This window comes from Cydia pomonella, chromosome 8 (assembly GCF_033807575.1).
Source record: "Cydia pomonella isolate Wapato2018A chromosome 8, ilCydPomo1, whole genome shotgun sequence".
Lineage (NCBI taxonomy): Eukaryota > Metazoa > Arthropoda > Insecta > Lepidoptera > Tortricidae > Cydia > Cydia pomonella.
The window spans coordinates 1531079-1548483 of record NC_084710.1 but is presented as its reverse complement, the minus strand read 5'-3'; the positions used below and the strand labels follow the sequence as shown (position 1 = coordinate 1548483).

The window sequence follows — 17405 nt, the reverse complement described above, 5'->3', positions numbered from 1 at the left end:
CCGAGGTGACCTTTAGATTGTGGCTGCAGCAGTAGCATCACTACTGAGGGCCTACCGCGAACACCAAAGTTCGTAAATTGCGGCCATCTTTTTCTATCGTTCTAATTATTCTTTAATTGGAGTGAAAAAAAAGATGCCCGCAATTTACGAACTTCGGTGGTCGCGGTAGGCCCTCATTTCTTCAGTTTACGTATAAGTTATTTAGTTTAAGTAGTGCTCGCGAGATCATCATCTCACAGAGTCACTAGTTTATTTAAAGTTATAAATAACTTTATTTAGCATTTATTTGTAGCATACAATTAACACCTACAGTTCAACCTTACGTTTGTTACGTTTGTTTATATTCACCACATATTACATCACATTAATAACCGGGTCTATCATCATCATAATTTTAAGAACAGAAGAAGAAGCTCTTGTCGGTGGAGTAATCGACATTCTGTTCTTATCTCTGCCACTGTTTTGAGCTGCTGATGCGTCACTCTTTGATTTCTTTTAGCTTGGTCCAAAAATGTATGTCTCGGTCTTCCTCTGCCTCTATTTTTTGCTATTTATCTTTAAATTATAGACTTTATGTAAGTATCTTGCCGTATCAGGTGCCCCAACATGTTTCCCCTTCTATTTTCAATCATTCTCCTCTCTTCTCTCACCTACTACATCTACTACTTCTGTGTTTGTTTTCCTCTCTTTCCAGCTTATACCTTTAATTCTATTCGCCGGGTCTAAGCGAATTTATTTTGTTTTCTTTATTTACCGACATTTTGAGACAGGTTACATTGGTTATGGTCGCGGCTAAATGATATCTCAACAAAATGTAAAAAAAGAGATTTGTGTTACTTATAAATGTGTTTTAGTGTGTGGTCAAAACGTTTAAAACGTTTTAAATGTTATATAGGTATTCACCACACTTTGAGATAGGGTGCGCCGCGCTGTCAACGTGATCTTTACCTTACAGGTGAGTTAATGCATATTATTTGCATGACATACAACCCCCCAGGGCTCTCAATTAACTCGGCGTAAACATTGTTAGTGTCCAAGCTAATTAGAAGTGGCTTTTGACCCAATTACTTATAAGCGCAATTAAGGAAATTCAGTTGCAAATAGACTTGAAGGGTGAACAGTTGTGTCCAGAGATGGAGTAAGTGACAAAAGCTTTCTTTTCTTACTTAGACTTTTTTAGTCAACCTAGTGTCCTTGAAAGAAGGCGTAAAATCAAGAAATTAGAAGATACCAAAGTTATCGACTATCGTAGGCTGAAAGGGCGAAAGGAACATAATGGCGAAAATGAGTTATAAATGCAGTTCTACTCAGACTTGTTCTGTATCGATGGTATATTTAATTTCTCGATATCTTAAAATGTCCCTTACGCCTGACGAAACCATGGTGCTTAATTTTTCAATGCATTATCTACGATTTTTTACGTTATATCTAAATTACTCTCAAAATATACCTACTTCTATTAAAACATTTAAAAACAAGGCCTATTGCGAATTTATCTGCGACCATGACCTGTGTAACTTGCGTCGAAACTTTAAGGTAACAAAATAAATTCGGGATAGACGCGATTGTAAATATGTTTTGATGTGTTCAAAACGTGAAAGTTTTAAATGTTAAATATACCTATTTTTGCTAGTCGAATCCCTCGGTAATGATACTAGCCTATTTATACTAGAATTTTACTGCTACAGTATGTTAGTTAATGAAATAAAGAACAGCCAACTTTAAATCAAATTTTATGGTTTGAGACACAGTAACCGAAAGAATATTTTATGCTGACGATAATGATAAATATTTCAGAGAGGAAGAAGGTGTATCCGGAGAGTTTGGGAAGGTGTGCATCAGGAAGCAAAGGAGAAAGCGGCAGAAGCTCCTCATCATAGAACTGTTCCTGGACTTCGCGAAGAACACCACCCTCCACGGCCTGCGGTACATCACTGAAGTTGGACTTACAGTTGTAGAGAAGTAGGTTTTGGTATATTAGTCTAAAAAGATCAAACTTGATCAACTGATACTCAATATTAATAAAAACTTGTTACCGAACTCACACACACAGAGTCACACTTGTGTGTAATTTTACCGATTTGGTTTCAGAGTGTTTTGGGTCCTAACGTTCGTGGCCAGTGTGGTCCTGTGCTTCATCCTGATCGAACGAGTGTGGCACAAGTGGTGGTACAGCCCTGTCATCGTGTCGTTCAACGAAATGATGATTCCTGTCGGAGAAGTAAGTCAGAGTGTTTTGGGTCCTAATGTTCAGAACCTGTAGTCCTGTGGTTTATTCTGATCAAACGAGTGTGGCACAAGTGGTGGTACAGCCCTGTTATTGTGTCTTTCAACGAAATGATGATTCCTGTCAGAGAAGTAAGTCAGAGTGTTTTGGGTCCTAACGTTCGTGGCCAATGTGGTCCTGTGCTTCATCTTGATTGAACGAGTGTAGCACAAGTGGTGGTACAGCCCTGTCATCGTTTCGTTCAACAAAATAATGATTCCTGTCGGAGAAGTAAGTCAGAGTGTTTTGGGTCCTAACGAATACTCTTTATTGGCACACCTCAGTAAAAATATACGAGAAAAATAAACAATTGATTAAATTTAGAGGCAGACAACAGACGGTCTTATCACTAAAAAGCGATCTCTTCCAGACAACCTTTGGGTAGCGGAAATAGAGAAGTTAATCGAAAAAGTAGGTGTTGCTAAACCGTTATGAAGCCTTCATTCACACACACAATTACAGTGAATAAACATACACATATAAGGAATACAAATAGACATACATAAACATACATATCAATACAGTGTAGTCCTGTGCTTCATCTTGATCCAGCGAGTGTGGCTCAAGTGGTGGTACAACCCTGTTATCGTGTCGTTCAACGAAATGATGATTCTGTCGGAGAAGTAAGACAGACACATTATAATGTAATCTTATTAATAAAATTATAGGTTGCAATTTCGCTAGGGATTTTTTGTTTATAATTTACTACGATTACCATTTTGTACATTAATATAACTTTGTGTTACAGGTACCATTCCCATCCATTACAATATGTCCGCAGTGGAAATGCAAAACGTCGGCTTATCGATACACGGAAAAATTTGTAAAGTATGGAAAACGACGCAAACCCAATAACAATATCGATAGAGAGTAAGTTTTTAAGAGTTATTACAATTGAAGTTACGCTCTCATTTCAAAACGAAATTCAGAAATAACTTGAAATTTTATTTCTAATCTGGTACTAGTTTTCGTTGCTAGAAATTATGCTGCTTAAAATGTTTACTCCATCTCTTTTCTTTGTACTACGTTACGCTCAAGAACAAACTCTGAAATAACTACAAATTTGGTTTTAGAGCGAGAAATTTTAAGGATAAAATGTTGACTTCCTCTCTTTTCTTTGTACTAAAAAACAAATTTTATTTAGCTACGAAATTTAGCAGCAAAAATGCATATCAATATACTTCAATGTTTATGTCGAATTTAATGTTATTTCAGGACATCGATTTGTATAATATAATTAGGTATGTCACGTAACTATTCATGCCAAGTTTCATGTAACCTAAGCATGTCGTTTTAAAATAGTGGAGTAACTTACAGCTCTTTTTTGGCAGCGTGCGGGTTTCTATGGCATTTTCTGGAGAAAACGTTGTTTATCAAGAACATAGGCACAACTCAAATTGAAAAGCTATTGAATTTAATATCATGTCCTGTACTGGTAAGATTTGAAATCGAATGGCGTTCCATTTTGTTTTATGCCAATGTTCTTGATAAGCAGCGAAAAGGGTTACAGTAACTGAAATTTCTTCGTTCCTTTTGTACAAGTTTTTTTTTCAGGTCTTTATTTTCATCAGAAGTTAATGAGGAGGATGAGAGAATATTACTTGAAGATGCTTTCTTGGTCTGTGAAAACTTTTACAGATACTTGACGCTTCGAAACAAATCGAATGAATCTCTTGTAAACAATTTAATACACGTAAGTAAACACATTCAAAAAATAAAGTATTAAATATACCGATTACCTTTTGTTTTATAACAGCCTCGTAGCTTAGTATCCTGCAAAGCTGGTGACTGGCGAAGGGCCTGGGTTCAAATCCCGGTAAGGGCCTTTATTTGAATGATTATGACGAATATTTTGTTCCGGATATAATTATGTTTTCTATTTATACATGTCCATTCACAGTCAAATCCCTACTACACATAAGCCTTATTGAGCTTACTGTGTAACTGGAACAATTTGTGTAAGATTATTCCATATTATTTATTATAATAAAGTATACAGTATTATGGATTAACCTTTACAGTATTATGGAAAGCATAAATTAAGAGTTTTTAATTACTTCTTCTTCATTTCCTCATGACTGAGGGTCGCGACTACATGAGGTCATTATTTGGTGTACGAAGACTCCATTCTACACGATTTTTCATCGTCCTAATAATAGGTGCTTGCAGATCCCAGGCAGGCTTTCTTTACTAATACACAACGCTAGTGCTTTACAAGTATTGTGTTTTCAGATGGCACCAGATGTAGAAGAAGTGATGCTTTCCTGTTCGTGGAGAGGTCAGGGGGTGCCATGTGGAGAGTACTTCAAAGAAGTTCTCACCAGCGAAGGCGTGTGCTTTAACTTTAACTCTTTATCATATGACGACATTTTCAGAACCAAAAGGTACACTTTGCAATACATAGTGACACAGCTGGACAAAAGCCTCCCGACTTTTCTTCCTTGTATCCCCATATTAAGAAGTATCCTACCAGTTGTGTTGGTAATTTTATTATTTAAGCAAAATATTTATGATATTGGTTGCTTTTAGCATTCAAAACGAATACATCTATCTAAATGCTTCAACCCCAGCAAATAAATGGAATATTATTTCTGGATATTCGAGTCCAACTTCTAAAAGAAAAAAGAAGAAGACAAAAGGAAAAAGAGCAAAAGTAGAAGATGATTCAGAAGAATATCCACGGCGTGGCCAGGTTAGACAAATATTTAAATCATTTTTCCAAAAATGAGAATATCTAACATTCGGTACATAATAATGTTGTGTATGTAGTTAGGTATGCGTAATGAAAGATTTGTCGAGACAACAGCAATACATGTTTATTGTATGGTTAGCATCAAACACATAGATAGTGCCGGCCTAAGTAACAAAAAATACTTATGTAATTTCCAGGAAAATGGTGCGCGACCGGATCTAGAAATTATACTCGTTGAAAACGCGACAGATGTAGACGAATCTTGCAATAGTCTGTCTAATGGCTGGAAAGTGAGTATTGACTTCAAACACTCATATTTCGTACTGAATCAAATAGATATGACCTTGGTCAGAATTCCCAACTAAAATTAAAACATCGCTTAGCATGGTATGGGCATATGATGCGGAGAAATGAGAGACATAAAACAACCAAGACAAAAGGGGCGGACTCTGTGACAGACGATATGAGAATGAGAGATGTGAATTATGAGATGACGAGCGACAAAAACATAATGAGATGACGGGCGCCAGAGAGTACATGAAAGAAATCACAGACGACGAAGTGAATGGGCAAGTGAATGATAATGATGGTCAGAATTCCTATGAGACTGAAGGGCTTAAGATAAGCTAAGCTAACTTTTAAAAAATCCTTAAGATCATAAAAAATCTCCGACGATCCGAAGATCTTCCCTACATTGTACTAACTGAGCATTGCCTCATTTCAGATCTACCTCCAGCACCCAGCTGACATGCCCCAGGCGTCATTGTACTACTACGCAGCCATCCCCGATCAAGTCACCTCTTTGGCTCTAAAATTCAGTATCCTTAATACGTCGGAAAGCTTGATGAACTACAAATCTGAACAGTGAGTTTAATTATTATAAGAACGTGTTTTTGAAATTGTAAATAAAAATAGTATATGTACTGTGCGAGTATATAAAAGGAATATAGATGAAGAAAATGAACATGCACAGTGCTGATCAGTTTTTTATTGGAAAGTTGTGGTAGTAAATATCTGGGGGCACGGTGTGTAGTAGGGGATACCGTCACATGGGCATAAGGTGAAAAATGTATTTACTGTTGATTACTCATCTGTTATATAGTTCTTGTAGTAACTCTAAGGCCAAGCTACATATTTTGACTAAAGTTAGGCCGTGTAGAGTTAGACGCTTGGCTCTACATTAGATTTGATAACTTATTGACAGTGCGACCCATATGGTCTCCTCTTGGAAGGTTATTTCTATATTACTCCAAAATTATTAACCTCTCATGCTTTAAAACTCTGACAACGCTGAAGATTTCACTTTGAAACCTAACTCTTGCTCAGGTCTCAATATTACAACAATTTCACTTCCTTGTTAAAAATATAACAATTTTTCAAATCAGGCGTCAATGCTACTTCCCCAAGGATCGCAAGCTCCAGTACTTCGCGACGTACACGCCAGACAACTGCCGACTGGAGTGCCTGTCGCTGTACACCTATAAGCGGTGCGGATGCGTGTGGTATCACATGCCTCGTGAGTGCTTATCACCTCAGTTTCCACTACATTCTGGTTTTTTTTACTATAAAGTAGTACGCCATACTACTTCTATGCAACAACCAAATGGGCGTCCCATACAATTTCCTATGGGCAAATAATAAAATCTCCACCATCCACTGCTAACTACTATCCCCCTTATTAACAAGATTTAGCAAACTTCTTTTAAAATAGGTCTTTTGTAATACATATGTCAAACCTTCTCAAAAGCATGCTAGATTTTACTGATATTATTGAATAACTTCATATATTTCGACAAATATAATTTACACTAAATAATGCTATTTCAATATTATCAATATAATTTATTATTAAAAATAATCCAGTTAAAATTGGAATTATTAAACATAATCCTACTAAAGATCCAAAATTTCATCAATTGTTGGATTAATATTGTAGTTTGTTAAAAATAAAACACCGTTACACAGGTTGCAAATGTAATAGTATCAATTAGTATGAAATAACACATTATTATCGATAATTTCTCAATAATATTTGGGACCTAAGGGCAGTTAAGGTGTAGTGGTCTTATGCTTTTTAGGGTTCCGTAGCCAAATGGCAAAAAACGGCACCCTTATAGATTCGTCATGTCCGTCTGTCTGTCCGATTATGTCACAGTCACTTTTTTCCGAAACTATAAAAACTATACTGTTCAAACTTGGTAAGTAGATGTATTCTATGAACCGCATTATGATGTTTACACAAAAAAAGGAAAAAAAAACAATAAATTTTGAGGGTTCCCCATACTTAGAACTGAAACTCAAAAAATCTTTTTTCATCAAACCCATACGTGTGGGGTATCTATGGATAGGTCTTTAAAAATGATATTGAGGTTTCTAAAATATTTTTTTTCTAAACTGAATAGTTTGCGCGAGAGACACTTCCAAAGTGGTAAAAAGTGTGTCCCCCCCCGTAACTTCTTAAATAACAGAATGAAAAATCTAAGAAAAATATATGATATACATTACCATGCAAACTTCCACCGAAAATTGGTTTGAACCAGATCTAGTAAGTAGTTTTTTTTAATACGTCATAAATGGTACGGAACCCTTCATGGGCGAGTCCGACTCGCACTTGGCCGCTTTTTCCTTTTTAAGGTGTTCTGATGCCTGTCATGACCGGGTCCGAAATTGGAAATAATATTGAAATATAACAATTGATTTTTACTGCTGCCTATTTTTTAAGGTTCCTATTTAAATGTTTTATTACAGACCACAACAGTTCAGAAATATGCACAGCGCAGCAAAGACGGTGCGTTGAAAAGGCACAAGGTATAAGTTTTATCAAAAGTACCCATTTTGTTTTTTTTATATATATATACTACGTTGGTAGCAAATAAGCATACGGACCGCTTGATGATAAGGTGTTACGGTAGCCTATGGACGCCTGCAAATCTAGAGGCGCATTGCCAACTCTTAACACCCAGCACTCTCGTTGAGCTCTGGCAACCATACTCACCGGCAGGAACACAAAACTATGAGTAGGGTTAAGTGTTATTTGGCTGCGGTTTTCTGTAAGGTGGAGGTATTTTTCCAGATGGGCTCTGCCCTAGATCTGACATCCGCTGAGCTGTGCCCTACCATAAAGCTAGATGACATTCACAGAAATGACATACCTCTCTTTTGGACGTAGTTTAAGGACATACCTAGGTCCCGGGTCGGGCTGTACTGTACGCATTTTTTGCGTAATTCGAATTTAAACTTCATTTTTATTTCAGATGACTTGGCTTCAAATAAACTAAAGCGGAGCAAATGTAATTGTTTGCCGTCGTGCGACAGTGTTCATTACGATGCAGAAATACTCAAAACTAACTTTGATATCAAAAAACATATTAAAGCTATGAACAAAAAGTATGATTACACTATATCAGACAACTACAAGTAAGTATTATTTTATTTTTATGTACAAATCAGTTTTATTACACATAGATACAACTACAACGCAAAATTATAAATGACATTAAATATAAATTATGTCCGGAATGATTTTGTTCACCAGAATATCACTGAAAATTGTATATTACTGACTAAAAAATATGCGACATCTGTTTTACTGACAAATGCCTTCCTATAGTCCCCATGGAATGTTATATTTAAAAAAATATACAAAAAAAACTATGGCGTCAACTGTCATCTTATTTTGATATTGTAAAAAAGGCAACACCTGATTAACGGGCTGTTTTAGTAACTAGTCAAAATTGTTCTATAGACTTCATGAGAAAAACCTAATATAATAATGAATTCACCTCTATGAATTTGGGTCAATATTACCTTAATTATTGAAGGGTCATTCTACTTTTTACTGTATTTTTTTTGTCTCCAGAAGGCAGTTGATTTATATATTTTTGATTGCATATCAATTTAAAGCACATTTGAACGCCGCACTAACGATACCTTGCAACCAAAGTAAAAAATTCAGTATCTATTTTTATATATTTTTTATCAGTAACACAGTTGTCATTATAAGGCAGGCTAAAGAGCTGGGACGGTAACATAGTTGTATATTTGCATACTCCAGCTCATAAATTCTAAAACAAAAACCATGGGTCAAATATTGACGCTTATTCTGTGCTTATCATTTTTAAGTAGCTAGTGTAAGTTTTAATAATAAATAATAAAATAATAAATATTATAGGACATTATTACACAAATTGACTAAGTCCCACAGTAAGCTCAATAAGGCTTGTGTTGAGGGTACTTAGACAACGATATATATAATATATAAATATTTATAAATACTTAAATACATAGAAAACACCCATGACTCAGGAACAAATATCCATGCTCATCACACGAATAAATGCCCTTACCAGGATTTGAACCCGGGACCATCAGCTTCGTAGGCAGGGTCACTACCCACTAGGCCAAACCGGTCGTCAGAACGAATATTAAAAATTTCAAGATTCTTTGAAACCGTAAAAACCTGCAGTGAAAAGTAGAATGACCCTGAAAGCATACCTATAAAGTTTTTTGACATTACTCTTCCCGTATGACTGTAAAATTTATTTGACGACTAGTGCTGCTGTAAAATAATTAAATTTATAGATAGTCACTTTGTTAATACCGACGTGAGCTTGTCAAGACACTTTTACTATTGGGTCGTGTTTAAGCTCCAACTTCCCTTAAACCTTCAAAGTAACTATATTGCGAAGGCCGAAGGCCGAGCTCCGCGTAGGGCCAAAAGCCCGGAGCGTCCCATTGGATCGCCCAAACACGCGAGGCCGAAGGCCGAGCTGCGGGAGTGCGTGTTCGCACGCGGACCATTCCTTGCAAGCAAAAGTCAAACTACACCACTTCTTCCCTTTGGAAACAAACTTTTACACCTAAACAACAGCAACAACAACAAACACTACAACAGCAACACATTAACAACATGACAAACAACAAAACAACAAACTATAACAAAGTGACTATCTATAAATATAATATATTTAAATACTGATTATTTATAATTATAATATACTCATATTGCAGTTATTCAAGGTTGGAAATTTACTTCAAAGAGCCCCGATTCGTGTCCATGCGGCGATCAGAGCTATTCGGATTAACTGACTTCCTGGCCAATTGCGGAGGGCTGCTGGGCCTGTTCCTCGGGTTCTCCTTCCTCAGCCTTGTTGAGATCTTCTACTTCTGTACTCTAAGGTACCTCTGTGGGGCTTAGTCAATTTGTGTCAATATATCCGATATTTATTTATTACAATTAAATAAAAACTAACTAAAACTAACAAAAAAGTCTCCCAAATCTGTTCCCTGCGGAAGGGTGCCCATAATGCTGGCTACATTCCCCCGCTGAATGGCATTGCCGGTTTTTTGGCCAAGGAGCCAGCTCTAGGGTCTCTAGTGGTGTCGAGGAGCATCTTTTTAAAATCTTTAATGCATTACGTTTTATTTCCAGATTATGGTGTACACTGAAAAAGGACATCAAAATAGAAAAGAAGAAGTTGAAGGAAAGCATGTACAGAAAATAGCTTTTTTTACAGAATACATACTGTACCTTTTTATAATGTCTGTAAATCTTTCTCAAAAACTAAAATGATTTAATAATTATTTCTCTAAGTGAACGTTGTATTTTGCCAATAAATGTGTAGTATGTGTGTAGTACGTAAATAATTGTTACATTCATATTTAAAAAGAAATACTTACATAATATTTTTTTTTATAAAAGAATATTTAAATGAAGCACAAAATACGATACTCGATAGCCTTGAATTTGTACAACAATCCCCCCTTTTGATAAAAGAACCGCGTCACCTATCTTCCAGGGAACTCTGAAATTATACGTCGTCAACGTCGTCGGACTGACGACCGCGCGAGATTTATTGCGCCGGCGCATCAAAGCGGACAAGATGGCCGCCGCCGCCATGTTTAGATCGCGTCGTGTCTCGTTAGAAGTTTATTATTCAATCAGCTGCCTTATCTGATAGCTTCGATTGCAGCGGCGAATTAAGTGGAGATAATTTTGCGGAAAAAGCGAGGCGTCAAGTCCTGGTAGGTTACTTACTACTCACTTACTTGTCCTTAAATAGACCAGTTTTTTTTTGGGAAATCAATATGATGAATTTGCTGCTAGTTAAAATTATAAATAACAAAATAAAATCTCTGTCTTCTTCGTCGTTCTTTTTCTATCAAAAGGTTTTAGAACCTTAAATAGGCGTAAAAAATGATTCAACTGATGAGCTGTCTTCCTACTGCCCAATATTCTTAATAAAGAACACTTTATGTTATGTGGTTCCTGTCGAGGAGTTCTAATATGCTAATGCTTTTTATTAGGAATCCTGAATTTCCTTAATAAAATCATTTATTTCAAGCTTTCGCTCATCATTTAATGGTTGGGCAAGATAAGGCTAGAGATATCTTATATGTGCAAATTATCTAATATTGGATATAATATTTACATTGCAGGAACCAGAAAAATGGGTACATGCCCATTTACATTAAAAAATACAATAAATATCACGTTTTAAAGTAAACGGTACCAAACAGCTCTTTTGAATTCTTAAGACCATCTTTATCCGGAGGATTTAACAATTGGAGACTCCTTGTCTGTAATTTTCTGTACAAAACAGCCTGCCGATTTTTTGCGGGGGAGGACGTCAGATGTATGTCAGATATACGTCAGTCCATACAATATATATAACCATTGGTCGAGGATTTCGACTGAGGCGTAAGCTCTTAAAGCCAACTCCAGCTGTTAAATCCTCCAAGTCTTTGTCACAGTAGCACCTTGATATCCGACATCAAGTTATTCGTACCCGATTAGATGAACGTGAATGAGCACCGTGTTTATTTGCCTCACGTAATATGAACAATGGGGCAGTTATCCGTTTCCGTGAACTATGCCGGTGGTCCGTGCAAATATTATAAAAACGTACCTTAATATGAAGTGTGAACTACTAATTTTAATTGCCTACTCAATTGGAATAGAATATAATAGATTATACATTTATTCGTAAGCACAAAGAAAAGAAAATTATGTTTTTACAAATCAGAAAATTGTAAAAGGATGAAAATGCCGCGAAATGCCTTACGGCAGAATATATTAGGGATCAAGAATGTACATATTTATAACATCTACTGTAACTAACATAATTATGTTCTTGTGAATAAACTTTCATTCATTCATTCAATGGTCTCATCTCAGCGTGATGCTGGCGACATACAGCGCTAATCTTCCGATGAGACCATCCGGTAAAACAGTCACGACAGGTAATAAAAATAATGAACAAAAAAGAAAAAATATAATAAGCGCTGGTGGCCCAGCGGTAAGAGCGTGCGACTTGCAATCCGGAGGTCGCGGGTTCAAACCCCGGCTCGTACCAATGAGTTTTTCGGAACTTATGTACGAAATATCATTTGATATTTACCAGTCGCTTTTCGGTGAAGGAAAACATCGTGAGGAAACCGGACTAATCCCAACAAGGCCTAGTTTACCCTCTGGGTTGGAAGGTCTGATGGCAGTCGCTTTCGTAAAAACTAGTGCCTACGCCAAATCTTGGGATTAGTTGTCAAGCGGACCCCAGGCTCCCATGAGCCGTGGCAAATGCCGGGACAACGCGAGGAAGAAGAAGAAGAAGAACAAAAAAGAAAAAATCTAATCGAAATCAATACGAGAATGGAACTGAAGGTCTAAAGTAAACATAATTTATGAACAGAACCCTAAAATAAAAAAGAGCAAAGAACCCCGATAGGCAAAACAAACACTTTTAATACCGAATGCACCAAAAGCATCATCTCTATTATTTTTCGACAAAGTATTGTTTAAACAATATATTATTTCATCAAACATCACCCCACACGTTTAGTAAGAAAACACTTCACTTTGGCTACCAAAATTTCTATTCCACACACGCCTAATTTATCTTTAATCCTACAATATAAAGTGCATATTACCATAGCCAGTTTTTAAGGAGCGTTCAAATCAGTTAAAAAGCAAACAGTAGCTGGCCACCCGCGGGTTTTAAGACGTCAAATTTAAGTGTTAACTGTGTAAACACGATTAACTAACTGTAGGTAGGTATAGCCCATCGATCATTTGAAATACACTTATTGTCAAGTATTTAATGTAATAGTGATGTGGCTAGCCGATTATCTTGTTACTTACTACCTACTACCGGCGATTTTAATAAATTGACAATTACTTTAAGGCAAAAAAAATTCGAGGTCAATACGTATCACATTGAAATAATATTGTATGTTTCACTTAGGCCTCATCATATAGAAAATAATTTGTGATATACATATATTATATTGCCTGACTTAAAAGTAAAACCAAAATATTTTCTAAAATATACCTTAAAATATCACAATAACATGCTAAAAAAAGGAATGTTAAAAAATAATAGTGATACTCATAACCAATCTAAGTAGCCATTTTTTAAATTGGTGCAAAACTCCGAAAGCAGTATTCTTAATAATTGGAATAAATTTTCACCTATGATTTTATCAAAACAGCATTATACCGTACTGAATATTTCAACTAAATATTAAGACACAGAACATCCCTGCGCTCTCACGTCACAGTCGTGTACAATTTACTCTGACCATTGTTGACACAAGCTGTCAAAACAACACTCGCGCTACCGTGACGGGCGAGCGGCTGGAGCGAGCACTCGACTTTGTGTAAACACTCCAAGAGACAATGATTCAATTAGTATTCGTACCTACGAGGTGATTCGCGATGAAATATTTTTGATACTGAAATCACGTAATTTATGACTTTGAAATTAACATTTTGTGTTAAGAGTATGAATTATTAATTTATTATAAGTAAATGTTTTTTTTTTTCAATATAAAAAGTACATGGCCATAACGCCATAATATAAATTACTAACAGGATCTATCAAGTGTTCAACCACTTAACGTTTTAGTTACTTGTACAGAAACTAACAACGTGTGAAGGTCGTAAAATTCAAGAGATCATAAAAGACACCAAATTACGATCCTCTGGTAATAATTTCAAGTGTCTACAACATTATATTAACCAATAATTACATTGCGTAATACTATACGAAAAAAAAATGAATAAAATTAAAATCGTTTATTTCCGACATAAAAGTCCATCGGGGTTAGCATAATTATTACTATGTCCACATAACATTAGAGTTAATATTATAAAAACGAAATAATACAATAAAATTTAAAAAGATAAATAACATAACAAAACTAACTAAGCCTATAATAAATAATAATAAAGCTTGATTCAAGTTGTTATTTAATAGTACATTACGATACAAGTGCGAAAAATAGGTAATTCGCAACGAATGGGGATAAATTAAAACACGACCAAAGGGAGTTTTTTTAAATCGACACGAGTTTCGAATTACCTATTCGCACGTGTATGAGCGTGTTTTAAAACAAATATTGAAAACCTGACTCTCACAGATCCTGATCTTTTTGAATCTTTCCAACTCAGAATCACTAGCATATTCAAATGCAAAAAATGTCCCAATTTTTAATTCCACTACGTCACGCACATACAAGTGAAAAAATTGTCACATTAAAACGTGACGTAAAGGAACGGACATTTTGGAACATCTTTATTTAATGGTCGGATGGAGAATGCGGACGATTATGTGTAGAATGAGCCCAATACAGGTTTTCAGTATTTATTTGTACTATATACTAACATCATCATTTGATGATTTGTTTGTATCATTTGATATTTACCAGTCGCTTTTCGGTGAAGGAAAACATCGTGAGGAAACCGGACTAATCCCAACAAGGCCTAGTTTACCCTCTGGGTTGGAAGGGCAGATGGCAGTCGCTTTCGTAAAAATTAGTGCCTACGCCAAATCTTGGGATTAGTTGTCAAGCGGACCCCAGGCTCCCATGAGCCGTGGCAAAATGCCGGGACAACGCGAGGAAGAAGAAGATTTGTACTATATACTAACATAATTGGTTTCTACCCCTGCATTTTGGAAGAGCGGGGTTTTCTGTCACAAGCATATTTCGTCAGCGTCAGGTGACAAGCAAAACTCACTAATTACTTAAAATTAATAAACAATTAAGAACCGGGCAAGTGCGAGTCGGACTCGCGCACGAAGGACTCCGTACCTACCATTATTTATAAATACGGCAAAAAAATTATGTTTGTTGTATGGTATCCCCCTTAAATAATTATTTTATTCTGTTTTTAGTATTTGTTGTCACAGCGGCAACAGAAATACATCATCTGTGAAAATTTCAACTGTCTAGCTATCACGGTTCATGAGATACAGCCTGGTGACAGACGGACGGACGGACGGATGGACGGACAGCGAAGTCTCAGTAATAGGGTCCCGTTTGACCCTTTGGGTACGGAACCCTAAAAATCAACCTTATTTTGGCAGTTGGTTCATAACCATAATGACAATTTGTTCATTATTGTTATGAACTTGCGGTGGTAAATTGGTAATTAGTGAGTTTTGCTTGTCGCCTGACGAACCCATAATATAGGTTATTGTAACAACACTCACAAAAACCAATAAAATATTTTCATCTTTAGAAAACGCCCATCATACCTACCACAAAACATACCTATGGCACATAACAGCGACATCTTTTCGGCATTCAACTCGGGGGCACGTTTTCTCAGACAAAAACCAATAAAATATTTTCATCTTTAGAAAACGCCCATCATACCTACCACAAAACATACCTATGGCACATAACAGCGACATCTTTTCGGCATTAAACTCGGGGGCACGTTTTCTCAGACAAAAACCAATAAAATATTTTCATCTTTAGAAAACGCCCATCATACCTACCACAAAACATACCTATGGCACATAACAGCGACATCTTTTCGGCATTAAACTCGGGGGCACGTTTTCTCAGACAAAAACCAATAAAATATTTTCATCTTTAGAAAACGCCCATCATACCTACCACAAAACATACCTATGGCACATAACAGCGACATCTTTTCGGCATTAAACTCGGGGGCACGTTTTCTCAGACAAAAACCAATAAAATATTTTCATCTTTAGAAAACGCCCATCATACCTACCACAAAACATACCTATGGCACATAACAGCGACATCTTTTCGGCATTAAACTCGGGGGCACGTTTTCTCAGACTGCACATCCTATACAATTAATGAATCATTGCTTATAGACACTTAAACACATCAAGATTGTTGGCGCCGCCTGGTGTACCACCAGACCACCACCGTAATTACCGTCCTCGCCGCAGGCGTGTCTGTCCGTCCATCCGTGCCATTACGTCCTTCGAGTAGATTTTTATGAATCACTATGATCAGTACCGTAATAGCTTAATAGTACGCCGCCGATTTCCTTTTGATTTGTGGATAATTGTGGTTATTTTCAGCCAACTTTAATGATGGACTATGAAATATTGGCTCTCTAATTATGTGTGGGTTCTACAGTTTCTGGAAAACGGAACTGTACCCCTAGTGTAAATTATAGTATGGCGTTTGCGTTAAGGCTCATTTTGTATGGGATTTTGAGTTTCCAAAACGTCCCGCTTGGCGCGCTGATTCTAAATCATATACTTCAACTTCAACATTTATTCAGCAAATAGGCCACAAGGTCACTTTTACACGTCAACATGGAATTTACGTACAAGCAAAAACAAGCACATCAACAATTAATTAAGTATAAAATACAATTACAAAAAAAAAACTAAAATAATAATAATAAAAATGATGAGAAGGACAAGTCCAGTAAGTACCTAGACTTGGCTCACGAGATAACCGCCATGTGGGACGTTGATTCGACGATCATTGTCCCGATAGTCGTTTCAACGAATGGTCTCATAGCGAAGAGTCTCGACCAACACCTTGAGAGACTCTCGCTAGGTGGTTGGATCAAGGGTCAGATGCAGAAGGCGGTGATCTTGGACACGGCGCGGATAGTCCGGCGGTTCCTCTCTCTGCGGCCCTGACCACCGGCAGCTTGGGCCCTGCCCCGCTGCTGGCGGCACCCTAGGTTAGGTTTTTTATAATGTGTTTATATGTATTTTGTATTGTTTTGTAAGTGTTTTTATATTTTACTTTTATATTCATATTATAAATGACCTAGCCTAAGACCAAAAATAAATAAAGGGAATAATAAAAAAAACAAACAGAAACAAAAATAACTAAAATTATTTAGAGGTGTAAAAATATCTCTAAATGTCAGAACTAAATGACTTTTATCAAATTATCCTTAGAGATGTATAGAGTCTCTAAGAGTCAAAATTCCGTATAATTAAAACATTCATTAGGTTAAAAGAAACATACGAGAACCGAATGAGGTGTCTCACTGTAATTATATACTCAATAAAGTTAGCTTAAACAGACCAGTCTCATATACAAAATGAGACTTAACGCAAACTCGTACGTCACGTCACGCTATCGAATAAATTAACACAAGGGGTGCTGTTATATAGACCAATTCGAATTTTAGTTATTGAACCATTTCCGATATTA

At 36.3% G+C, this 17405-nt stretch overlaps 1 protein-coding gene across 3 annotated transcripts; it reads left to right on the top strand.

Moving 5' to 3' along the window:
• The first annotated feature begins 180 nt into the window (after positions 1-180).
• On the top strand, positions 181-11239 carry LOC133520354 (pickpocket protein 28). 3 transcript variants are annotated; one of them, XM_061854730.1, is made up of 14 exons: positions 181-1138; positions 1798-1962; positions 2092-2221; positions 3015-3136; positions 3821-3959; positions 4499-4650; positions 4796-4958; positions 5156-5248; positions 5683-5822; positions 6344-6474; positions 7707-7766; positions 8213-8375; positions 9978-10136; positions 10390-11239. In XM_061854730.1, exons 1-14 carry the CDS (start codon positions 1134-1136, stop codon positions 10460-10462), a joined length of 1695 nt encoding a protein of 564 aa, XP_061710714.1. In that variant the 5' UTR covers positions 181-1133; the 3' UTR covers positions 10463-11239. The 3 variants fall into 3 exon arrangements, with proteins under 3 accessions (XP_061710714.1, XP_061710713.1, XP_061710715.1); XM_061854729.1 differs by having other exon boundaries at positions 9969-10136; XM_061854731.1 differs by lacking the exons at positions 181-1138; positions 1798-1962 and having other exon boundaries at positions 2096-2497; positions 9969-10136.
• The last annotated feature ends 6166 nt before the right edge of the window (positions 11240-17405 follow it).

Coding starts and splice junctions, on each gene's coding strand:
- LOC133520354 (XM_061854729.1), top strand. Junction 6,475..7,706: donor CGTGTGGTATCACATGCCTC/GTGAGTGCTTAT, acceptor GTTTTATTACAG/ACCACAACAGTTCAGAAATA. Junction 7,767..8,212: donor GTGCGTTGAAAAGGCACAAG/GTATAAGTTTTA, acceptor TTTTTATTTCAG/ATGACTTGGCTTCAAATAAA.